The sequence below is a fragment of the Suncus etruscus genome, chromosome 11, assembly GCF_024139225.1.
Source record: "Suncus etruscus isolate mSunEtr1 chromosome 11, mSunEtr1.pri.cur, whole genome shotgun sequence".
Classification (NCBI taxonomy): Eukaryota; Metazoa; Chordata; class Mammalia; order Eulipotyphla; family Soricidae; genus Suncus; species Suncus etruscus.
The window spans coordinates 61,281,324-61,305,983 of NC_064858.1; the positions used below are offsets into that span (position 1 = coordinate 61,281,324).

At 42.3% G+C, this 24,660-nt stretch overlaps 1 protein-coding gene and 1 non-coding gene across 2 annotated transcripts in view; one reads left to right on the forward strand and one right to left on the reverse strand.

Annotated features, from left to right (window-relative positions):
* The first annotated feature begins 3,709 nt into the window (after nucleotides 1-3,709).
* TXNRD1 (thioredoxin reductase 1) overlaps nucleotides 3,710-24,660 on the forward strand; it is a 36,355-nt gene continuing 15,404 nt past the window's right edge. The window contains exons 1-9 of the mRNA XM_049783189.1: nucleotides 3,710-3,826; nucleotides 6,858-6,930; nucleotides 8,436-8,555; nucleotides 10,550-10,692; nucleotides 11,891-12,006; nucleotides 16,057-16,282; nucleotides 19,759-19,851; nucleotides 20,942-21,018; nucleotides 23,409-23,565. Of these exons, the coding sequence (XP_049639146.1) occupies nucleotides 3,740-3,826; nucleotides 6,858-6,930; nucleotides 8,436-8,555; nucleotides 10,550-10,692; nucleotides 11,891-12,006; nucleotides 16,057-16,282; nucleotides 19,759-19,851; nucleotides 20,942-21,018; nucleotides 23,409-23,565 (1,092 nt within the window). The 5' untranslated portion in view covers nucleotides 3,710-3,739. The remainder of the gene's footprint in view (nucleotides 3,827-6,857; nucleotides 6,931-8,435; nucleotides 8,556-10,549; nucleotides 10,693-11,890; nucleotides 12,007-16,056; nucleotides 16,283-19,758; nucleotides 19,852-20,941; nucleotides 21,019-23,408; nucleotides 23,566-24,660) is intronic.
* Nucleotides 4,131-4,235, reverse strand: LOC126023660 (U6 spliceosomal RNA). Its single transcript, XR_007500762.1, has one exon. It is a non-coding gene; the product is annotated as a U6 spliceosomal RNA (small nuclear RNA).

Sequence of the window (24,660 nt, forward strand, 5' to 3'; positions counted from 1 at the left end):
CCAACCCCCCCCCCCCCAAATTCTTTTTTTCTTTGGCTTGCTCTTCAAGCCTGTGTGCTTTCGTGAACAGTTAACTTACTTGTTTCTGTTTCTTGGCTTGCCTTTTCCCCTCTGGAAGAAGCCTGTGTTCTCTCTTGAACACACTCCTCTCCCATCTTCTCTTCAATTTTTCTAAGGAATTCAATAAAAACTATCTTGTTTCAAAAATAGAAATTGTGCTTTCTAATATGCTAAATATAAGTAAGCCACACATAAACAGAAACTTAAGATTGTAAAGAAGTTTTGAGGGCCATTTTTCAGGAGATGGAGTATAGAAATTTTCATTAAGCATGTTTCTGGGGCCAGAGAGATAGCACAGCAGTAAGGTATTTGCCTTGCAAGGACCCAGGTTCGAATCCCGACCCTGCCAGGAGCGACTTCTGAGTGCAGAGCCAGGAGTCACCCCTGTGCGCTGCTGGGTGTGACCCAAAACAAAAATAAAAAAAAGAATATGTTTCTGGGGCCTGAGTGATAGCACAGCGATAGGGTATTAGCCTTTCATGCAGCAGATCCAGGACAAACCTGGTTCGATTCCCTATGTCCCATATGGTCCCCCTAGCCAGGAGGTATTTCTAAACGCATAGCCAGAATAACCCCTGAGCATCACCGAGTGTGGGCTCCCCCCCCAAAATATTTCTTAATCCATTGGTCTTTATTGTACACAGTTCACAATGTTCCAGTTTATTCAGAGCTTTTTTTGTTTGTTTTGGGTCACACCCGGCAGCGTTCAGGGGTTACTCCTGGCTCTACGCTCAGAAATCGCTCCTGGCAGGCTCAGGGGACCATATGGGGTGCTGGGATTCAAACCACCATCCTTCTGCATGAAAGGCAAAAATGCCTTACCTCCGTGCTATCTCTCCGACCCCCAGAGCTTTCTTTTTAAGTTCCTGTCAGGTCAATCTGTTTTCAGTTCAGACTTGAACCATGAAAATCCAGTTGGGTAGAGTAGGTTTTTAACATGGGGGTAGGGAATAAGCCACTTTGTAGAACACTTTTCTGTTCTAACTGGGGGATGTGTTTCCAAGAACTGGCAGTTTTCATTTAGACAAAGGATACTTATCTGGCACTTCAAGGCCATGTAAATAAACTTAGGCTGAGAATAGTAATGCTTAGGTTATTTTTTTGCGAAGGCCATGCCATCTAGTTTTTTTGTTTGTTTGTTTTTTTGGGTCACACCCGTTTGATGCTCAGGGGTTACTCCTGGCTCTATGAGCTCAGAAATCGCTTCTGGCTTGGGGGATCATATGGGACGCTGGGGGATCCAACCGTGGTCTGTCCTAGGCTAGCGCTTGCTTAACTCTAGCGCCACCTTCCTGGCCCCCATCTAGCTGTTTTTATTAACTCTTTCCAACCAGCAAGTTGGCTTTTCAGCTCTCTGAGGCCAACTGAGGCTTCGTACTTATTACCTGAAACCGTGTTGGTGCTTTGAATGTAATGGACTTGTTGCCTGTTATTTCCCCACAGTGCCTGACACTAGAGGAGGAGCTTCTGCCATCATGCCAGTTGATGAATTCTGGCTGTGCTTACCAGCCTCTCATGTCAGACCTTTTATGCAGATGGTCAGGGTGACGTGTTCTTACCCGCATTGTTTCTGCTTCCCAATGGTTCTCCCTTCTATCTCTAATCCATCCTGTGTACCCGCCATTTCAACATGGGACAGCCCCATCGCCCCACTTTCTCTTCCGTCTTCCTTCACTGCATCCCCCTTCGCATCACAAACATCCTCTTCCGCTGACCCTCCACTTCCACCCCCAGCATGTGATTGTAGGCAAGAAAAAATAGTACAGCCTGGGATGGTAAGTGTGGGTCTGTTTGATTAAGATGTGGCTGTTTGCAAACATTTTATTGTGTGTTACATTTCCACTCATTTCATGCCAGCACAAATTTTATTTAAATAAATATTATTAATGATTATATAATTCTATATTACATTATAATATAATATATATTATATAAATAATATATATTATTATACATATTACATTATAAAATAGGTCACATAGGCCAGTGCTTAGTGTAACAGAATTTTTGGAAAAGCAACTGGAATAAAATGCTTTTTGCTGTTTTACATTGAACATCCAACACTTTCATTATCAATAAATGCCAAGGATGCAGGAGACTAAAGAAATTATTAACTTAATAGTTATCCTTACTTAAATGTCTTGTCATTGCAGTACTTTCTACATTTTGTTTTCAAACAACTGTAGATGTCAATAATTTTGAATTACTAATTTGATTGAATTTGTTGCCTTAGCGGAACAATGTCTGAAAAATTCTAAATACTCAGTTACTGTTTTTAATTGCTGTATTCCTGTCTACTGTTACCCTGAGCCTTCAACCAACTGATTTTTTTTGTTTGTTTGTTTGTTTTTCCGGCCACACCCATAGGGTTTACTCCTGTCTAAGCTCTCAGAAATTGCCCCTGGCTTGGGGGAACCATATAGGACGCTGGTTTGTTTTCCTTGGCTAGCGCTTGCAAGGCAGAGACCTTACCTCTAGCGCCACCTTGCCGGCCCCCAATTGATTATTTTCTGTTTCGATGAGTGAACAGAGTGCTGATTGGATTGGAAAGGAGAGATGACAACTGGTGGAGTGTACACATGAATTACTTCCTCTGCCTGAGGACCTGGGTAGTTGGGATCTCCTTGGCACACATGCAACTCCTGAGGTTAATAAACTCGGCCTCATGCTTGCCCTGGGTTCTTCCTGAACTGCTCAGCCATCTTCTGAGCCCTATCTTGTTGGCGATCTCAAATAGCAGAACTATTAGGATCTCCTTAATCTGTGTGGGTAGCACTAGGATAACTTGTGGCCTTGTGCATGAACCATCTGAGCTCTTCATTTTTACCTCAGGATCACAAGACTGTTCTGATCACTTCTGCAGGCATAGTGGCACTGGATTAGATATCATTATCTTGTGCCTACCAGGCAGGTGCTTTTTAAATCTTTGAGCCATCATAAGGGCTCCCATTAGACTTTTTAAAATCCTAATTTAAAGCCTGATTAGAAAATTATGAGGAGGAAAGCATTGGTAATCAGACTTAATTTAGGCCTAAATTGATTGTGTAGAGGGCATCAGGTCCTACTTCTATAGGTTGAAAGTAGCTAGTTGTACAGTTCTACATTTGAAGGAAGGACAATCATTTGTGTATTAGCAACAAAAACACAACTCTTCCTTTGATGAGTTCTTTTGTTTTAAAAAAAGATTTGTTGGGGCTGGGCGCTAGAGGTAAGGTGCCTGCCTTGCCTGCGCTAGCCTTGGATGGACTGCGCAGTTCGATCCCCCGGCGTCCCATATGGTCCCCCAAGCCAGCCAGGAGTAACCCCTGAGCGTCACCGGGTGTGGCCCAAAAACAAAACAAAAAAAAAGAGAGAGAGAGAAAATATTTGTTGGGCTGGAGCAATAGTACAGCAAGTTAGGGTGTTTGCCTTGCATACAGCTAATCCAGGTTCTGTCCCCAGCACCTCATATTGTCCCATGAACCCCTCTGCCCTCACCCCAGGAGTGATTCTTGGGTGTAGAACAAGGAATAATGAGTATGTCAGAGCCATCGTTGTCAGACATATTCTCTTTATTATAGTGTATTTTTCAGAAAAGATTTCCCAGAACTTTCTAGACATTGCTGCTTTTCGAATTAAATTTTGTTTCCTTTTATTGATTCTTCAGGTTTATCAAGACGGCGTGCCTCAAAAGCTAACAATGAACGGCTCGGAGAATCTCCCCAATTCCTATGACTACGACCTCATCATCATCGGTGGGGGCTCGGGTGGACTGGCAGCAGCCAAGGCAAGGTCCCTTCGTGATCTGGGTTCTGCTTATGGGTCACCCTTTCTTAGGTCCTCCTGGGTCCTCTGGAATTTGGATGAGCCTCATTGATTTTTGGCACATTGAGCTGGGCGTGTTAGGTTCAGGGACTACTTTATAATCATGATAGTGGGTACAGGACCTAGTGTTTTAGGACACAGTTCATTGATTAGTCCTAAAGTTTGGCTGACTCTTCAAAAATAATAAGGGTATTAAATAGGAATAGTATGAATTTAAGTATATTACTTATTAATATTTTTTTCATTTTGTTAATTTATTACTTTTTTAAAATATGGAATGCTTTATGAATTTGCGTGTCATCCTTGCCCAAGGGCCATGCTAATCTTTGGTATCGTTTCAATTTTAGTATATGTGCTGCTGAAGCAAGCACAGTTTTTTTATTTTTATCTCTTCCTCCCAGTTGAAAGACAGAGAACAGATGGATTTTGGGGATTGGCATATCTAGCAATACCTCAGATTTTACTCCTGGCACTGGCACTGTACTCAGGATCCCTACTGATGGGAACAGAGTCCAGGAATTGTACCCAGATAAGGCACATAGCAAGGGAAATTTTTGCCCACTGTGCTCTATCTAGCCCCACAGTTGGAATTCTTAATAAAAAATTCATGGGTCTAAGAGAATGACTATAAAGGGCCGGAGTACATTCTTTATATGTGTATGTGGAAGCTCTGAGTTTGGCATGACCAAACTATAAGCCTAGTCCCGCATGGTCCCACAAAGAGTCCTAGAAAATTTCTGGTAGGCAGTGCATCTCTGTGTCCCTGAACCTGAGCATGGAACCCTCAGACCTGCTCTGTTCCAAGTCTGCTGGAGTGGCCCCAGGCCGATACTTGAGCGACTCCCAAACAAAAAGACTCCCAAACAAAAAAAGGCGCTATCATTTTCCCCCAGGGATTTTGAGCCATAGCTGGCAATGCTCAAGGGTTACTCCTGGCTCTGCACTCAAGAATTACTTCTGGTGGGGTTGGAGGACTATATGGGATGCTGGGGATTGAACCCAGGTCAGCCACATACAAGGCAAGTGCTCTACTATGCCTCCAGCCCCAACACTGTGTATTTTTTTTACTTTAATTTAGGAGAGTAACAATTAACTTTGAATTGGGTGTGATAGAATGAGGATGTATAAATAAGGAAGACTAGAAATGACTCTGAATTAAGCTCCATTTCCCATGTGTGAAGGGATACTTTGGTCTGTAATTTCCCAAGCATGTTCTTTTAAGAGAGAAATGGTTGGGCCTGGAGAGATAGCACAGCGGCATTTGCCTTTCAAGCAGCCGATTCAGGACCAAAGGTGGTTGGTTCGAATCCCGGTGTCCCATATGGTCCCCCGTGCCTGCCAGGAGCTATTTCTGAGCAGACAGCCAGGAGTAACCTCTGAGCAAAGCCGGGTGTGACCCAAAAACAAACAAAAAAAAAAAAACAGAGAGAGAGAGAGGGAGGGAGGGAGGGAGGGAGAGAGAGAGAGAGAGAGAGAGAGAGAGAGAGAGAGAGAGAGAGAGAGAGAGAGAGAGAGAGAGAGAGAGAGAGAGAGAGAGAAAGAAAGAAAGAGAAAGAAAGAAAGAAAGAAAGAGAAAGAAAGAAAGAAAGAAGGAAGGAAGGAAGGAAGGAAGGAAGGAAGGAAGGAAGGAAGGAAGGAAGGAAGGAAGGAAGAAATGGTTTTCTTTCCTGAAGATGTGACTTAAGGTGAGTCAGTAAAAGCTGATTCTAACGAAACACTCAAATGAGGACTAGACCAGCAGCTTAACTTGAGTTAAGTTACTCCAGTCTCTGAATGGTCACAGGAGTAACGTTGCATTTATTTTACTTGATATGTGTGAAAGACAGGCTCAGTTCTCTGAAATGCTTTTTTGAAACCTGATTATTAATACAAGTCTTTTTTTTTTTTTCTAAGAAAGATAAAAGAAATACTCTGCAATGTAAACTTGTGATTTGTTGTCACTTTCTAAAAATAAATTCAGGAATCTTGTTGACAGTCTTCAGCTTTTTAATGCCTCTTCACATAATATTTTAGGAAATTTGACAATGTCAGGAGAAATAAATTTTTTTTGAGAAATAAAATTTAATATTGTGCTTTGCATGCAAGAGGCCCAGGGTCAGTCCCTGGCACTTAAATTGAAATCACCAGGAGGAATGATTCTTGAATACCCATCAGCACGGCCCAAAACAGTCCCCATCCTCAGATATATACCATATGGAATATAAATTAAGAGTATATCAGTAAATTAATATTTCTTTTATATTTTTGGGCCACATGTGGCTCATGGTTGCTCCTGGTGCTCAGGAAACCACATGGATCATAAAGGGGATTGAACTGGGTTAACTGCGTTAGTTTGGTTGCATCATTGGTTACGATTTGGAAATATGCAGAAGGTTTAGGGTTACCAGCTGACTCCTGACAATATTAAAATTATTTGCTTTTCTATCAGGCTCCTATTATGATAGGAGTTTTATTTGGGGGGAGGGGGTTACACTCACTGAAGCTCAGAGCTTATTTCTGTCTCTACCCTGGGATCACTCTGGGATCCATATGGATGTTGGAGATTAAACTTCGTCTTACAGGGCAATGATTGCCGGTTGTACTTTCTTTTTAATTTTTTTGATTTTTGGGTCACACCCGGCTGCACTCAGAGATTACTCCTGGCTCTATGCTCAGAAATCGCTCCTGGCAGGCTTGGGGGACCATAAGGACCACCATTCTTCTGAGTCTAAGGCAAACGCCTTACTACTTTGCTATCTCTCCGGCCCCCATGCCTGTTCTACTTTCTATCCAGTCCTGTCACTTAAATTTTGTTTTGTTTTGGGGTCACCAAGTGGTGCTCAGGGGTTACTTCTGGCTGGCTCAGAGTACCCTATGAGGTGCCTCAGATTAAACTCTGATCTGCCATGTGTTATTGCCCTGGTCTATAGCTTTAAAAAGAATGGGAACTTAACAACCCTTTCTGGTCTTGTCAAATTAATATTTATAACTCATTTTGTTTTTTTATTTTTCAGGAGGCAGCCAAATATGACAAGAAAGTAATGGTTTTGGATTTTGTCACCCCAACTCCTCTTGGAACTAGATGGGGTAAGTTTTTAAAACATTTACAAGTGAAAATTATTGTTTTTGTCATTGTTGTGGGGGCTAGTCTCAGTGGGGCTCTGAATTCAGGGCCTTGCATGTGTATTCATGTTTCCTGAGCCACCTCCTTGGCCCCAGAAGACCTCCAAAGACCTAAAGCAGGTCAACATCCTCTGGCCATGGTATGGATGATGGCAGCTGCATGGAGCTGTATGAGGTTAGGGTGATAAGAAATAAAGGTGTCAGATAATACTGCCTTTTTTTTTTTTTTTTGACTAAGAGGAGAAACTTGGATCCAATCAAAAGATTGTGGGAAGGGTGTCTGCCTTGTGTGTGCTAGCCTAGGACGTACCATGGTTTGATCCCCCAGCATCCCATATGGTCCCCCAAGCCCAGAGTGATTTCTGAGCGCATAGCCAGGAGAAACCCCTGAGCGTCACCGAGTGTGCCCCCCTCCCTCCCAAAAATAAAGATTGTGGGAAACCTTGGAGGAAAGGAAGGATGGGGCACATAAGCATCAACATGAGTTTGCTTCTGGAATTAAAAGCTATAAGAACAAGGACAGCTGGCTAAGAAAAGCATTTGTTTTTACGCAGCCCATCCACTCAACCAAGATATATTAGTGTCAATTCTGTGTCATTCTTTGCTTACGTGTTGGCCTGTCATCTACTTGTGGAGTAGCACTTCTGTGTTCTCAGAGGTTGTGTTTCCACTGAGTTCACTGCTCTGCACTCTCATTCCTACTCCCTGCCCATCTAGGTTTCATTGTAAGGGAGATAAGCTTTCATTGTAGCTTTTTTTCCCCTAATAATATCTTTATTTAAGCACAATGGTTACAAACATGTTTGTAGTTGGGTTCAGTCATTAAAAAGTACATCCCTCAGGGCCAGAGAGAGAACACAGCAGCGTTTGCCTTGCAAGCAGCCAACCTAGGACCTAAGGTGGTTGGTTCGAATCCTGGCATCCCATATGGTTCCCCCGTGCCTGCCAGGAGCTATTTCTGAGCAGATAGCCAGGAGTAACCCCTGAGCACCACCGGGTGTGGCCCAAAAAAACAAAAACAAAAAACAAAATACAAAAACATCCCTCTTCACCAGTGCAACCTTCTTGCTACCAGTGCCCTCTATCACTTAGTTTTTAAGTTTAAAGCAAAAATATTAGACCTTTTCCATTTCCTGACATGATCCCTCTCTGCAAATCGTAGAAAACTGTAGAGCATCTTAAAGGGGCTGGGGATCTAGCTCATCAGGCCAAGCATATAATTGCATACAAGAGAACCAGTTCCAATCCCTGGCATTGCATGGTCCCCTGATTATGCTGGGATGAGCCCCCAGCACAAGATATGGCCCTGAACAAACAAAATAATAAAGCATGTGTGCTGAAAGGTGTATGAACACTACTGCCCACATGAAGCAAATTTCAGTGTCTGATTCAGTAATAGCTATTGACCCCCCCCCCCTTTTTTTTTTATAAGATGGGCCATTGACTGAATTTCTTAAATGTTACTGCAGGTCTCGGCGGTACATGTGTGAATGTGGGCTGCATCCCTAAAAAGCTGATGCACCAAGCTGCTTTGCTGGGACAAGCCCTTCAAGACTCTCGAAACTATGGCTGGAATATCCATGATGCAGGTATAAGAGAGCCTTTTGGGATTGGAGCTGCAGATAAAAAGCCAGCAGATAACCTAGGAAGTTGTTTTCAGTGGTTTTGTTTGTTTATGGATAAAATCTCTATTGTTGTTCTGAGTGAGATAGGTAGTTTATATGATGCTGCACTTGGGAAAATCTTTCCTGAACAGAAAAAAATACTTTCCAGTTCTCACATGCTGTTTCTTTATAAACTGTGCTAGAGATTTCTCTCCCAAGAAGTCTGTTTTACGATCTGATAATTTGGGAGTGGGAGGATTGTTGTGCAAGGGAGGGAGTAGTTAATCTTGATGGATTAAAAAATATTTAGCTGGGGCCGGATAGATAGCATGGAGGGTAAGGAGTTTGCCTTTCATGCAGAAGGTCATCGGTTGGAATCCCAGCGTCCCATATGGTCCCCCGAGCCTGCCAGGAGCGATTTCTGAGCACAGAGCGAGGAGTAACCCCTGAGCGGTGCCGGGTGTGACCCAAAAACCAAAAAAAAAAAAAAAGATTTAGCTTTCCCCTAACACTTGAAGAGGGACTTGTTGACTTTAAAGTCATAAATGCAGGCTTTGCAGTATTTTACTTCCATTCAGATTAGTCCAGCTTTCTTGTTGCTTTTACTTCCCAATTCTAATGAACTTCTTGGGGCTGGAATAAGCAGGGATGGCACTTGCCTTGCACGTGGTCCACCCAGGTTTGATTCCTGGTACTCCATATAGTCCCTGGAGCCCCACAGAATACTTTCTAGGTGCAGGGCCAGGAGTAATCCCTGAGTGCGTCATCAGGTGTGGCCACAAAACAAAACAAACAAAAAAAATAAAATCAACTTCTCCCTGAGTCTAGAGGCCTTAAATATCCCTTGCTTTGTTTGGGGGTATTGGGAATCTAAGCCTTGCCCACGCTAGCCTAGGACAGACCTCAGTTCGATTGCCCATCGTCCCATATGGTCCCCCAAGCCAGAAGTAACACCTGAGTGTCACCGGATGTGACAAAAAAAAGCGATCTTTAATTGTACTTGGGGCTCCTACTGCACCCCTTGATTGCTCACCACCTGTTGGGGTGATTTCACTTACTTGGGTGAAACTAATCTGGGAAAGAGGCCAGCAAACTTCCTCTGGATCCAAGAATGACTATTTTTGATTTTATGAATCATACAGCTACTCTGCACTAAAGCAGACCTAAATAAGTAATTGTGGCTATATATCAATCCTACTTTTTAATTAAATATTTTATTTTTATTAAATTAATTAATTTTTATTTTTATCAAAAATATTGTAATGGGCTGAGTTTGCCAGTGGGATCTTATGTGTCAGTCTTTGATATAGCAGTTTAAACTTCAAACCCAGGTACATCAGAACTCCTGGGACAGACTTAGAAACAGTCTCCTTGCCCTGATAGAAACCCCATTAATTTCTCCAGCAATTAGTATTATCTTTTATTAATAATTTTTATTGTGACCAAAAATGAATAACAAATCTTTCACAGTAATATTTAAAGCAATTGGTATTTTTAGTCCAAAGTGAAGCTTCTGCTCTCTAGATGAGACATAAAGCTTGTATATGATGATTTTAGTCTTAAGACATGCTAGGAGACCTGGCATTACATAAGCGCAGAGTAATTTTCTGATGGGATGAATATTTGAAGATGAAAAGGTTCTTTCGGGGCCGGGCGGTGGCGCTGGAGGTAAGGTGCCTGCCTTACTTGCGCTAGCCTAGGGCGGACCGCGGTTCGATCCCCCGGCGTCCCATATGGTCTCCCAAGAAGCCAGGAGCAACTTCTGAGCGCATAGCCAGGAGTAACCCCTGAGCGTCACAGGGTGTGGCCCAAAAACCAAAAAAAAAAAAAAAGAAAAAAAAGAAAAGGTTCTTTCAATAAAGGACTTGCCCTTTTAGATTAAAAGCTCTACCCTTTGACATCATGGAAATAGATTCTGAGAAGTGGTTTTGCCAGGCAGTTGAAGTGCTAAATGTCTTTTGTCTTGTTTTCTCATGCAGTCAAACATGATTGGGAAAAAATGACAGAAGCGGTGCAGAATCACATTGGCTCGCTCAACTGGGGCTACCGAGTAGCTCTTCGGGAGCGGAAGGTCACCTATGAGAACGCTTATGGGCAGTTTGTTGGTCCTCACACCATTAAGGTAATTAAGGCAGCCTAAACAGATTGGTTTGGTTTTGCAGTAAAATCTGATTCTGTGAGTCTATTGAGAAAGGATCCATAACACCTCCTGGTCTCCTAGTACAGCCTGGGGCACTGCTGGGTGTCTTCCACCTTCCCCTTGATAAGAAAACAAGAATGGCCCTTAGCTGAGAAAAGATAATCATTCACTGTGTGTCAGAAAGTCATCAAGTTCAACCTATGAAAAGCAATATGGAGATAACATCCAAAAAATCTGATTAGAACTTCCATATGACCCAGCAGTACTATTTCTTGTCATCTATTCTCAAATACAAAATATTACTTTAAAGGGAGGCACACTTGTGTTTATCATACTTAGTATAATAGCCAAAAAAGGAAAACAACTCTAATGTCCATCTATGGATGAATAAGACTGGAAGTTGTGGGGCTGGAGAGTTAACATGGAAGTAAGGCATTTGCCTTGCATGCAGAAGGATGGTGGTTCGAATCCCGGCATCCCATGTGGTCCCCTGAGCCCAGGAGTAACCCCTGAGCACTGTCGGGTGTGATCCAAAACCAAAAAAAAAAAAAAGACTGGAAGTTGTGGCATATACAGAATGCTGAATGAAGTTGAAAGAAAAGGAATAAATACAGAATAAGCTCTCATTTTTGGACTTTTAACAAAGTAGCAGTGGTAAAGGTCTGAAGGCACCACAATGGGAAAAATGATCCATACAACTTGAGTTTGGTCTGGGAGGAGGTAAAAGGGAGGGACATTGCCAGCGCGGTGACACTAATGGTAAGGTGTCTGCATTGCCAGCGCTAGCTTAGGACAGACTGCGGTTCAATCCCCGGTATCTTAATTCTGCAATCTTAATTGCAGAATCTCAATTTTAAAAAGTCTTTTAAAAATTTTAGTTGGGTTGTGAAGAAAATAATAACTTCTGTGATTGACCTCCACTGCTTTTTTGGGGGGTGATGGTGGGAAGGGGTTGCAGCTCATTCTTTAGGAGCTCTCTTCCATGCCAAGTGTCAGTACTGGATTTGAGACTTGAAGTCCTATTACATACTGACATGAACTCTGAGCAAGTCCTTTGCCTCAGAGTCTTCTATTACAGCATTGCTACACTTAATTGTAGTTGGACAGTATAGTTAACTAAATAACCTTAATTCTAAAGAATAATAGTTTGTTAAAAATTGATTTATTGGTTCCTTTGTAGGCAAGAAATAACAAAGGTCAAGAGAAAACTTATACAGCAGAGAGATTTCTCATTGCCACTGGTGAAAGGCCAAGATATTTGGGTATCCCAGGTGACAGAGAATACTGCATTAGCAGGTAAGAAAATGGGACAGCAAAAAAGAAGAAAATGGATAGCAAAAAGAAACCTTCATGGTGGTTTTGTGCTTCTCTTCTTCAAACCTATTTATTCTCTTCTCTGAAATTTTAGAGATATTTTTTCCTGACTATGAAGAGAATAGATTGAGAAGAAGAGAAAGAAAAACTGTTACTTGAGACTGAAAGGGGCTGGAAAGATAGCATAGTGGTAGGGCATTTGCCTTGCATGCAGCCAATCCAAGATGGACCGTGGTTCAAATCTTGGCATCCCATATGGTCCCTTGATCCTGCCAGGAGCAACTTCTGAGTACAGAGCCAGGACTAACCTGGGGGGGGGGGGAGGGGGAGAGAGAGAGAGAGAGAGAGGGAGAGGGAGAGGGAGAGGGAGAGGGAGAGGGAGAGGGGGGGAGGGAGGGAGGGAGGGAGGGAGGGGGAGGGGGAGAGGAGAGGAGAGGAGAGGAGAGGAGAGGACTGTGCCAGCCAGCAGCTTCAGTTTATTCATGGTCGTGGAAAGGGTCTGTACCTGAAAAGGAAATGGGTGGGAAAAAAGGGACCACCAAGGATTCTGATTATGGCATCAATTTATTTTTGAAATGCTGTGACTTACATAGTTTTTATACAAAGGGAGGAGGGGACAATGCAAACATTTGTCAAGCATGCATTTGTCATCATGCAGTTCAAAAGGTTTGGCATGTGCCTGTTAATTTAATACAAGTTTCCTGAGGAACATCCTATTATTACACCAAATGCTCTATAAGTCTGAGTTTCCTGAGCCAGAAGAGTGTGACCTTATGGTTCTTTTGATCTGCGTCAACTCATAGCCAGTTGGCACGTACACAATTCAACTAAAGGATAGGCCTGTTAGAAAATGGCAGTTTGCGGGCCCGGAGAGATAGCACAGCGGTGTTTGCCTTGCAAGCAGCCGATCCAGGACCAAAGGTGGTTGGTTCGAATCCTGTTGTCCCAATGGTCCCCCGTGCCTGCCAGGAGCTATTTCTGAGCAGACAGCCAGGAGTCACCCCTGAGCATCGCTGGGTGTGGCCCAAAAACCAAAAAAAAAAAAGTTTCTTTAAATATAGACAGCATGAGGAGATAGAATGGAAGTAGGTGTGGCCCCAAAACAAACAAACAAACAAAAAAAGAAAATGGCAGTTTGCTACAAGATGGCTGTGCTTATGCCAAGACTGTGAGGGAGAATCTGGCTCCCTACAAGAGACAGACTGTTTAAAAAAACTTATTTTTATTTATTTATTTATTTATTTATTTATTTATTTTTTGTTTTGAGTCACATCTGGCAGCACTCAGGGGTTACTCCTGGCTCTACACTCAGAAATCACTCTTGGCAGGCTCGGGAACCATATGGGATGCCAGGATTCGAACTACTGTCCTGCATGCAAGGCAAACTCCCTACTTCCATTCTATCTCCTCATGCTATCTATATTTAAAGAAACTTTTTTTTTTTTGGTTTTTGGGTCACACCCGGCGATGCTCAGCGGTTACTCCTGGCTGTCTGCTCAGAAATAGCTCCTGGCAGGCACGGGGGACCATATGGGACACCGGGATTCGAGCCAACCACCTTTGGTCCTGGATCAGCTGCTTGCAAGGCAAACACCACTGTGCTATCTCTCTGGGCCCTATTTAAAAAAACTTTTAAAAAGATTTTGGACCACAGACCTGGCAGGGGTTTGGGAGCCATAGTGGGTGCTTTGGATTGAACTTGGGTCAGCTCTATTGCAAGATAAGCTCTTTACTCTCTGTTGTATCTCTCAGTCCCTTAAAATGTTTTATTTATTTTGAAAATAATTATTATTTTGGTTTTTGGCCTACTTGCACACAGTGGAGCTCACGGCTTACTCCTGGCTTTGTGCTCAGAGATCACTCCTGACAGGCTCAGGGGATTGAACATAGGTCTGCCTCACACAAAGCAAATGCCCTACTATCACTCTAGTCCTCATTTAAAATTTATGAACTGTAAATTTTGTTTATTATCTAGAGTTGATATCACATCTGCTTTTAGGTTCATGCCTATATTACTAGTATTTGAAATAATATTTACATTTGTCTATGTTATGAATATAATCTCAGTTGAGGTCACTGCTTGCAAACAGTTTAATTTATTTTTAAAATAATATCTTTAAACACCATGATTACAAGCATGTTTATAGTTGGAATTGAGTTATAATATTTATTTTTAGTAATATATTTAAGCACCATGATTTAAGGCTGTTGGCAGTTTTATAGTAAGTGATACACATGTATCTGTGTCCTCTCTCCCCCAGCAAAAAGTATCTGTCAAGTTTTAATATTTGTAATATGGATACCAGATAGCTTATGCTTCCAAATGGTGGACATTTAAGCTTAACTGTCCTTGCTGTTGAGATGGCTACAGTGTCAGCGAGTAGGGACATTCTGAAACATTGTCAGGCAGGAAATTTTGCCCCATGACTGCCCATCAGATGATAATAATGGTGCTTACAGTTCAGAGGTTTCCAGATTATTGAAGGCATTCCAACTTTTTGTTTTTTGTTTTGTTTTTTGGGTCACTCCTGCTGACGCTCAGGGATTATTCCTGGCTATGCCCTCAGAAATCCCCCTGGTTTGGGTGACTATATGGGATGCCGGGGGATCATTCCTAGGTTAGCGCATGCAAGGCAAACGCCCTACCTCTTGCACCACCGCTCTGACCCCAGGGCATCCCAACTTTATAATAGATTATTTATAAACGTGTGCCTGGGTTTAAGCTTATGTTTGGTTATATTTCTTCTTTTCTGTCCCCTCTGGGGGCAGCTCTTCTAGCAGTTGTTGTCCTTGTGGTCCAGGACCATCTCCCTCCTCGTATATTAAAAACTCAGTCCCCATCAAGACTTTGCACTTCACAGGATCGTAAATATGGGACCTTAATTATACCAACAATAAAAAGATACTTCTAAAAAGCTCAGAAAACATGGGGCTGGAGAGATAGCACAGCAGTAGAGTGTTTGCCTTTCATGCAGCTGACCCAGGATGGACTGTGGTTCGGATCCCGGCATCCCATATGGTCCCCCGAGCCTGCTAGGAGTGATTTCTAAGCTCAGAGCCAGGAGAGCACTGCTGGGTGTGACCCAAAAACCAAAAAAAAAAAAAAAAAAAAGCTCAGAAAACAAATCCCATTCTTTTTATGACTTCCTGTGTCTTCTGTATTTATTTTTAGGATTAGAACAGCTTCTCAGGTTCTGCCCTTTTTTTTTTGTTTGTTTGTTTTTGTTTTGGGGCCACACCTGGTGATGATCAGGGATTACTCCTGGCTATGTGCTCAGAAATCGCTCCTGGCTTGGGGACCATATGGGATGCCAGGGTATTGAATCACAGTCCATCCTAGGCTGATGCCTTGCCACTTGCACCACTGCTCTGGCTCCAGTTCTGCTTTTTATAGTTGGCTTTTGTACATTAAAGATCGTTTTCTACTTTTTTCCCCATTTGATAATGGATGTGCAGATAAGGAGACATGATCGGTTTTTGATTTGTGAAAACAGCTGAGCCATGGAATAAGAGTGGGATTGGGCTGTCTGGTTTGCAGGTGTGGGAGCTTAAGCACACAGAGAATTATTGATAGCACACAGTTATAAATACATAGTATACAAGTGTTTTGTTTGATAGTTGGACCAATGTCAGAAGTTAAGCAGGGGGCTGGAGAGATAGCATGGAGGTAAGGTATTTGCCTTGCATGCAGAAGGATGGTGGTTCGAATCCAGGCATCCCATATGGTCCCCTGAGCCTGCCAGGAGCGATTTCTGAGCATAGAGCCAGGAGTAACTCCTGAGCACTGCCGTGGTGACCCAAAAATTCCAAAAAAGAAAAAAAAGTTAACCAGGATCACTTTGTCACTTTACTCAGCCATGCTGTCATGAGCTGTGTGGAAGGGCAAGTGTCCCAGCTTATAAAGACTTATGTAATAATGTGTGCCAGAATGCTTTTAATCTTGCCATATCTTGTGTTTTCGAGGTATAAATAATTGCTTAGCTTTTGTTGTTTACAGAACATTTAAATCTTACCCCCCTTTTTTCTTTTCAGTGATGATCTTTTCTCCTTACCTTACTGCCCTGGTAAGACTCTGGTGATCGGTGCGTCCTATGTTGCTTTGGAATGTGCTGGATTTCTTGCTGGCATTGGCTTAGATGTCACTGTTATGGTGCGGTCTATCCTTCTAAGAGGATTTGACCAGGACATGGCCAACAAAATCGGTGAACATATGGAAGAGCACGGTGTCAAGTTTATCAGAAAGTTTGTGCCAATACAGGTAAGTGGGGCTTGCCTGTCACTCTGTTGGTTTTTGTAAGGCGTGAGAGCTGAGCCAGGTGGTGGGCAAATAGTCTCTCAGCTTATTATACCTGACTGGACTTCAGCCTTGTTCCAGCACCACCCACCACCCTGTTATTATAAATTACTGTGACACACTATAAGGCAGGGGTCTCAAACTCAATTTACCTGGGGGCCGCAGGAGGCAAAGTCGGGGTGTTCCTTAGTGCAAAGTCAGTAGTAAGCCTTGAACATTGGGAGGTGTGACCCAAACAACTAAAACAAAACAAAAAAAAAAAGATTCCTCTAGGGCAGGGCCACAAAATGTTGTACGGAGGGCCACAAACGGCCTGTGGGCCGTGAGTTTGAGACCCCTGCTAAGGGATGCTCTTAATTCCTCAGTCATGCTATTGAAATGTGGACCTGTCTGCTGCCTAAATAGCTTGGAATTTAAGTGCTAGTCACTTTATTTCTTTTTCTTCTGAACTTTCTTTTTTCTTTCTTTCTTTCTTTTTTTTTTTTTTTTTTTGTTTTTTTTTTTTTTTGGGGGGCCACACCTGTTTGATGCTCAGGGGTTACTCCTGGCTAAGCGCTCAGAAATTGCCCCTGGCTTGGGAGGACCATATGGGACGCCGGGGGATTGAACCGCGGTCCTGATCCTTGGCTAGCTCTTGCAAGGCTGACACCTTACCTCTAGTGCCACCTCGCCGGCCCTGAACTTTCTTTTCTTGAGTTCTCTCTTAACAGTGATTTAAGTAAGAGTTTAAGGTAAAGTGAATTCTTTTTTTCCTACTAGAGCATTTCTCATTGGTGTACTTAGATAAGTTGGTCACCAGATGTTTCTCACTTCCCTGGAAACAGTAGTCTAAGTTTGTGATGTGAAATGGACCCGGCAGCACTCAGGGGTCTGGCTCTATGCTCAGAAATCGCTCCTGGCAGGCTCGGGACCATATGGGATGCTGGGATTCGAACCACCACCCTTCTGCATGAAAGACAAACGCCTTACCTCCATGCTATCTCTCCGCCCCCCCTTTTATTTATTTTTTAAATATCACTTAACTTTTCTTTCTACTCATTAAAATATTTTGAGAAGTACAGAAAATATGCTGTTTTATTAGGACTTGTTAGCTAGGTCACAAACAAGAGCCACAAAAACCAATCAGTGCATATTTCAAACAAAAAGCTCTCTAAAGGGGCTGGAGCAATAGATAGCACGGTAGTTGGGAGTTTGCCTAGCACTCGGCGGACCAAGGACAGACCCAGGTTCAGTTCTCGACATCTCATGTGTTCTCCTGAGCCTGCTGGGAGTGATTTTGAGTGCAGAGCCAGGAGTAACCCCGGAGCACTGCCAGGTGTGATCTAAAAACAAAACAAAACAAAAAGCTCTCTAAGACATTCAAGGTTGTGTAGGCCTATTATGTTCACTAACTTTTTTTTTTTTTTTTTGGATCTCATCAGTGGCTCAAGTAGCTAAAGTTCTTTGTGGGCTACTAATCTCAGTGCTACTAATGAATGGCCCGGGTTAAAGTTTTGTCCTGCCAGTTTCTTTTAGAAGATTTTGTATGAATTATTTAACTTTTCTGAAACAACTTTTTGTTTTGGGTTTTTTTGTTTGTTTTTTTGGGGACTCACCTGGAGGTGGGTGTTCAGGTATTAGGGTTTACTATATATATTTTAAGGTCTACTATATTATTATTACTTTAGCCCTTGACTATTTTATAAAATGAAGATGATTATAGCATCTATCTCGGAGATTTCTCTGAAGATTTCATTAACATCTACTTAGAAGGAATGGAGTAAACCTAAACTGAGTATTTTATTATACTATTCTCAGAAATAGGTAGGAGTTTCCCTCTAAATTATTGGGACTTGACTGTTCACTGTTTTTTTCTCGAGACAGCATATGTGCTATTTGTGTGTGAAAACTATGATTAGCAAACTATAGCTCTATGTGTGTGCTAAACTGGAGGATAACTAGTGAAAGAAACTCATTTCTGTTGCAGAAATTTGCTGTGCTTCCTGCATATTGGTTATTCTTATGACAAGTAGAGTTACCTGCTATACATGGACGAGATAGGAAAAGCCTCTGCAGAGAATGTAGCAGAGGGAGGAGAGCACTTACTGTTCTCCCTTCCCTGGCGGATGGTGGCTGTGGTCATACCAGAATCACAGTGTTTGTCAGAAGCTATACCCTTGGTTGCAGCATCTACTTAGACTGGGCCCAGTACTGAGCTGATGTGTTCCCCTGATTCTGGAATCAACTATCTAGGGGTCATTCTGGGACTGAAGCCACCTGTCTGCCAGGTGAGGCCCCAGGACCCACCTAGCCCCAGACACAGACTACCCAAAGGTATTTGGGCAAAGAATTTAGTCTGTGAAGTGCTGTCGGGTGTAAAGTTACTTTAGATGTATAGAAATAGTTTCATATCAATGCAAAGGAGGAAAGGCATTGGCATGTTTGGAGGCCGTATTTTTTTTTAACATGACCAAATTGAACTCTTCAGATCAGAGCCCTTTAATATAGATTGAATTGGAGAGATGTTTTCTGATATGGGGGCCCGGAAGAGCTCTTTATTGATGTTGGAAATGAAAGTTTCTTGAACAGATTTTTAAAGGTAGAATGGAGATTGCTGGTGGGTTTCTGGGGTCTCTAGGAAAACAGTGGCAGGAACTCATGTTGGACTCTTCCAGGTATGATCGAGTGCTCACACCGCTACAGTCTGGTTAACAGCGTTGTGAGTGTCAGAGATGAACGAGTTCAGTCTCACTTCCCACAGCACACAGTCTATGGCTTACCTATTTCGGTGTCCCTAATAGCTAAGGACACCCTAGTTAGGATAAACTCCCACATCTTGCATGCTGTGACTTTTAGGATCTTTATGTCCTGTGTTATTAGCAGCCTACTTCCAGCTCTGATCTTTGTTGACAGTATTGCAAATCGTACTGCAGATCTTGAGAAGAAGATTGCTCAATTCTTGGTACCGGAAGAAGCCCAGGGCCGCCTTCACATGTTTCCCTGCTGTGCCAACTGCCTGGTTCTGAGAGTGACTAACTAGCAGTGACTGCTGGGGGCATTAGTGGTTCTGGTCATTCTACCAGGTGCCTGGGAAGGGCACTATGTAATTTCTCTCACTTTAGGATTTACTGTTGTCTTTTGACCAGCTCTCTTTCCTACTATTTTCTCTGAATTTTATTCTCTCTGAGAACTATCTTCTGTAGTAGACATGAAGCAGGAAGGAAGGAAGGAAGGAAGGAAGGAAGGAAGGAAGGAAGGAAGGAAGGAAGGAAGGAAGGAAGGAAGGAAATAAATCACAAATCATTTTAACATTAATGTTTCAGTGAGGGAGATGGGACAGGTGTAAAAGACTTTTTGTCAGATTTGGGGTTCTCTTTGGGCTAACTGAGATTGAGGAAAAGAGTTACCCACCTTTGAGGCATGGTTTCATCGTGGAACAAAACTTGGTGTTACTTTTACAGATTGAACAGATTGAAGCTGGAACACCAGGCCGACTCAAGGTGGTGGCAAAGTCCACGGAGAGTGCCGAGACCATTGAGGGAGAGTATAACACGGTAAGGGCAGGCAAATGCTGTGCTGGACAGGTAGATGCTATGTGCTAGAATAGCAGTTAGTTATTTTCAAAGCCCTGTTCTCTTTCTATTTATAGACTTCCTAGTTGTGAAGTTGTTATTTGTTTGGGTATAGGGATAGATGGCTTCACATTATTCTTATCAACTTCTTATCAACTTAAAAACTACCAATTGGCTGTTACCTGAAAAGTGTTTATTTGGGGCCACACATAAGGGATGCCCTTGGCTCAGTGCTTAGTGGTTGCTCCAGGCAGAGCTTGGAATCATATGTCTGTACCCTGAATTGATTTTGAGTAGAAAGCTTACTCTCCATCTTATGAGCTGCACTTTTGGCCCAGAATTTTTTAATGAGGGATCATCTGTCCCTTTTTCTTTGTTTTGAGCTTCCCCCTTTTACATTTTCAAAACTCAGTTTTAGGCTAGGCTACTAACTTCTCTAAATTTGACTAGGTTTATTAGACAGCTGTTAGTTCCTGCCCTTTCCCCTCCATTTTTGTTTAGGAGGTGGTTTTGTATTGTGCCTGGTAATTTTCAAGTCTTCTTCCTGGCTCTGGACACTCAGGTCACTCCCTTGCTCAAGGGCCTGTCGTTGGGTTGAGGATGGTTCCTTGGAAGCAAGCACTGTAAACCCTGTGATTTCTCTCCAGTCCCTTCTCTCTTTCCTTTGTATATATTTTGGGAGGTTTTCTAAGCAGTGCTCCAATATCTCACTGGTACACCAAGGGTGTTTCAGTGCAAAGACCCAAGATGTGGAACTGTTCGGGACCTTGTAGTGCTGGGGATACCCAAGTCACCTCTATGGTGCTCGTGGCCTCTAGGACTCACCTGGTGGTGCTGGAAGTTTAACTCCTTTATTTTTTTATGAACAATAACAATTGATTATAAATCTGTATTATGTTTAAGGGATTTTAAAAAATATATTGTTGAAATCTAGCATTGTATTCTCCATTGAATATTTCCTGTGCTGGTAAAGAAAATTGGGTTGGTTTAATAAGCAGAGAAAAAATATTAAAAATGTGTGTAAAAACTTCTTTTAAGGTTAGTAGTCACTAATACATTAATACTTTTTTAGGTCTTGCTGGCAATAGGAAGAGATGCGTGCACAAGAAATATTGGCTTAGAAAATGTGGGTGTAAAGATAAATGAAAAGTAAGAAAACTACTTAATGTCTTACTAAAGATGATCTATTGTATGCAGTAGGCTGATCAATAGTAGGTTTTAGATTCCTATTTCTCCTTTACTGTAGTTAAAGCCTCCCCCCCCCTTAAGACTTTTCAGTGATACTCATTAATATTTCCTTTTTATTTCCCCTCCTCTTTAAATTTCAAGATCTATGCTGGCTGGCATTTTGTTTCTTTAATGTGTACATGTATACAGATAAAGAGTCTAACCTCTCTGCAAATTGCAAATGGATGCTCTGAGCTTCATTGAGCTTCATTTTAAACATAGATTAGAGCCGTGTGTGTATAAAATGGTACAGTATGTTTTTGCCCTTTTTTGGGCAACAGGCACTTCTCTCAGTGCTAGGGCCCAGAGCCACACCTGAGGTTCTGTGGCCTCCTGTGGCCTCCCCCACACACAACCTGTCCTCATCTGAGCCACAGTCTTGGCCCCCAGAGTTGCCAACTTTCAGGAGCTGCTAGTAAGAAAGCTGACTTAGTGAAAGATTCTTAAAGTGAGGCTGGCCTGGGTCAGTGAGGATTGGGACCTGCAGTGTGGGAACTGTCTGGCATTGCCTGTCCTACCTTCCTCACAGCCAGAGAGAAGCCCTGGGGTTGGTTGTCCCTTGCCGCCCCCCCCCCCCCCCCCAGACAGTGATCTTGGAGAAGAGTGTCCTAATTTTGGGGGGAGTTTGGTACTTGCTGTGAACCACAGACTTTGTGCTACACAGTTTCTGTACATTTTCATTCAGTATTCACAACTTCATTGACGTAGATAATCTTATTCTTACTGTTGCTCCTACTCTGATCATTCTCATTTCCTGATGGGTAAATGAGGTTTAGAGATACTAAGTAGCACTGCCAAGATACAGAACTAACTGACCTATTTGTTTTTATTTATTTCTCATTTTTGACCACTCTGTTCTAGATTTTTCACTACAGGGTTTTGTAGGTTTTCTTGTTCTACTGCCTCCTTTCTTTCTTTCTTTCTTTCTTTCTTTCTTTCTTTCTTTCTTTCTTTCTTTCTTTCTTTCTTTCTTTCTTTCTTTCTTTCTTTCTTTCTTTCTTTCTTTCTTTCTTTCTTTCTTTCTTTCTTTCTTCCTTCCTTCCTTCCTTCCTTCCTTCCTTCCTTCCTTCCTTCCTTCCTTCCTTCCTTCCTTCCTTCCTTCCTTCCTTCCTTCCTTCCTTCCTTCCTTCCTTCCTTCCTTCCTTTCCTTCTTTCCTTCTTTCCTTCTTTCCTTCTTTCCTTCTTTCCTTCTTTCCTTCTTTCCTTCTTTCCTTCTTTCCTTCTTTCCTTCTTTCCTTCTTTCCTTCTTTCCTTCTTTCCTTCTTTCTTTCTTTCTTTCCTTTCTTTCCTTTCTTTCCTTTCTTTCCTTTCTTTCCTTTCTTTCCTTCCTTCTTTCCTTCCTTCTTTCCTTCCTTCTTTCCTTCCTTCTTTCCTTCTTTCTTTCTTTCTTTCTTTCTTTCTTTCTTTCTTTCTTTCTTTCTTTCTTTCTTTCTTTCTTTCTTTCTTTCTTTCTTTCTTTCTTTCTTTCTTTCTTTCTTTCTTTCTTTCTTTCTTTCTTTCTTTCTTTCTTTCTCTCTCTCTCTCTCCCCCTCCCTCCCTCCCTCCCTCCCTCTCTCTCCCTCCCTCCCTCTCTCTCTTTCTCTCTTTCTCTTTCTCTCTTTCTTTCTCTCTCTCTCTCTCTCTCTCTCTTTCTTTCTTTCTTTCTTTCTTTCTTTCTTTCTTTCTTTCTTTCTTTCTTTCTTTCTTTCTTTCTTTCTTTCTTTCTTTCTTTCTTTCTTTCTTTCTTTCTTTCTTTCTTTCTTTCTTTCTTTCTCTTTCTCTCTCTCTGTTTATTTTTGTCAGAATAACAGCCACTGTTCCTAACACTGACCTTTTTTTTTTTTTTTTTTTTTTTTTTTGGTTTTTTGGTTTTTTGGTTTTTGGATCACACCCGGCAGTGCTACTCCTGACTCTACGCTCAGAAATCGCTCCTGGCAGGCTTGGGGACCATTTGGGATGCCGGGATTCAAACTACCGTCTTTCTGCATGCAAGGCAAATGCCTTAACTCCATGCTATCTCTCCAGCTCCTGAACTTTTAGGGAGTGGGATCACACCCAGCAGAGCTCAGAGGTTACTCCTGGCTCTATGCTCAGAAATCACTCCTGCCAGGCTCGGAGGACCATATAGGATGCCAGGATTCGAACCACCGTCCCTTCTGCATGCAAGGCAAATCCTATACCTCCATACCTCCATGCTATCTCTTCGGCCCCTGATCTTTTTTTTTTAAGTGCATTTAGAACACTTGGTTTTCAACTGTGGTCACAATTTGTATTTCTTTTGAGAGAATGGAGGTTTTGTTTGTACTTGATGGTGTTTGGTGGTGAATTTGCAGGACTGGAAAAATACCTGTCACAGATGAAGAACAGACCAATGTGCCTTACATCTATGCCATTGGCGACATCCTGGAAGGGAAGCTGGAGCTCACCCCTGTAGCCATCCAAGCAGGAAGACTGCTGGCCCAGAGGCTTTATGCTGGCTCCCCAGTGAAGGTGAGAGCTTCAGGAGACACTTTGGATCCACTGTTTATAATAAAATCACAGTTTTCTTCCTATGGCATGGTGGGTCTCGGTTTTGAATATTTGAGTTGATGAAAGCATCAACATTAAACATAGAGTTTTCATCAAGAATGGGTGTTGAACCTAATCAAATGCTTTTTCTGCGTCTATTGAAATGACCATGTGATTTTTATTTTTCTTGTTTATGTTGTGTATTATGTTGATAATTTACGGATGTTAAACCATCCTTGCATTCCTGGGATGTGTATTATGTTGATAATTTACGGATGTTAAACCATCCTTGCATTCCTGGGATGAAACCTACTTAATCAAAGTGAATGATCTTCTTTTTTTTGGTTTTTGGGTCACACCCGGCGGTGCTCAGGGGTTACTCCTGGCTGTCTGCTCAGAAATAGCTCCTGGCAGGCACGGGGGACCGATCATATGGGACACCGGGATTCGAACCAACCACCTTTGGTCCTGAATCGGCTGCTTGCAAGGCAAATGCCGCTGTGCTATCTCTCTGGGCCAGAATGATCTTCTTGATGAGGCACTAGATCCTGTTAGCCAGGATTTTGTTGAGGATCTTTGCATCTGTGTTCATCAGGGATATTGGTCTGTAATTTCCTTTTTTGGCAGCATCTCTATCTGGTTTTGGCAGTAACGTGATATTAGCTTCATAAAAGCTATTTGGAAGTGTTCCTGTTTTTTCGATTTCATAAAAGAGCCTGGGCAGGATTGGAAGTAGTTCCTCTCTAAAGGTTTGAAAGAATTCATTCGTGAATCCATCAGAGCCTGGGCTTTTGTTTTTGGGCAACTTTTTGATTACGGTTTTAATTTCCTCAATAGTGATGGGAGTGTTTAGATATGCTACATCTTCTTTATTCAACCGTGGAAGGTTATGTGAGTTAAAAAATTTATCCATTTCGTCCAGGTTCTCACATTTGGTGGCATAGAGTTTCTCAAAGTATTCTCTGAATACCCTTTGAATCTCTGCAGTATCTGTAGTGATCTCTCCCTTTTCATTTCTAATACGCATTATCAAGTTTCTCTCTCTTTTGCACTGTGAGTTTTGCCAATGGCCTATCA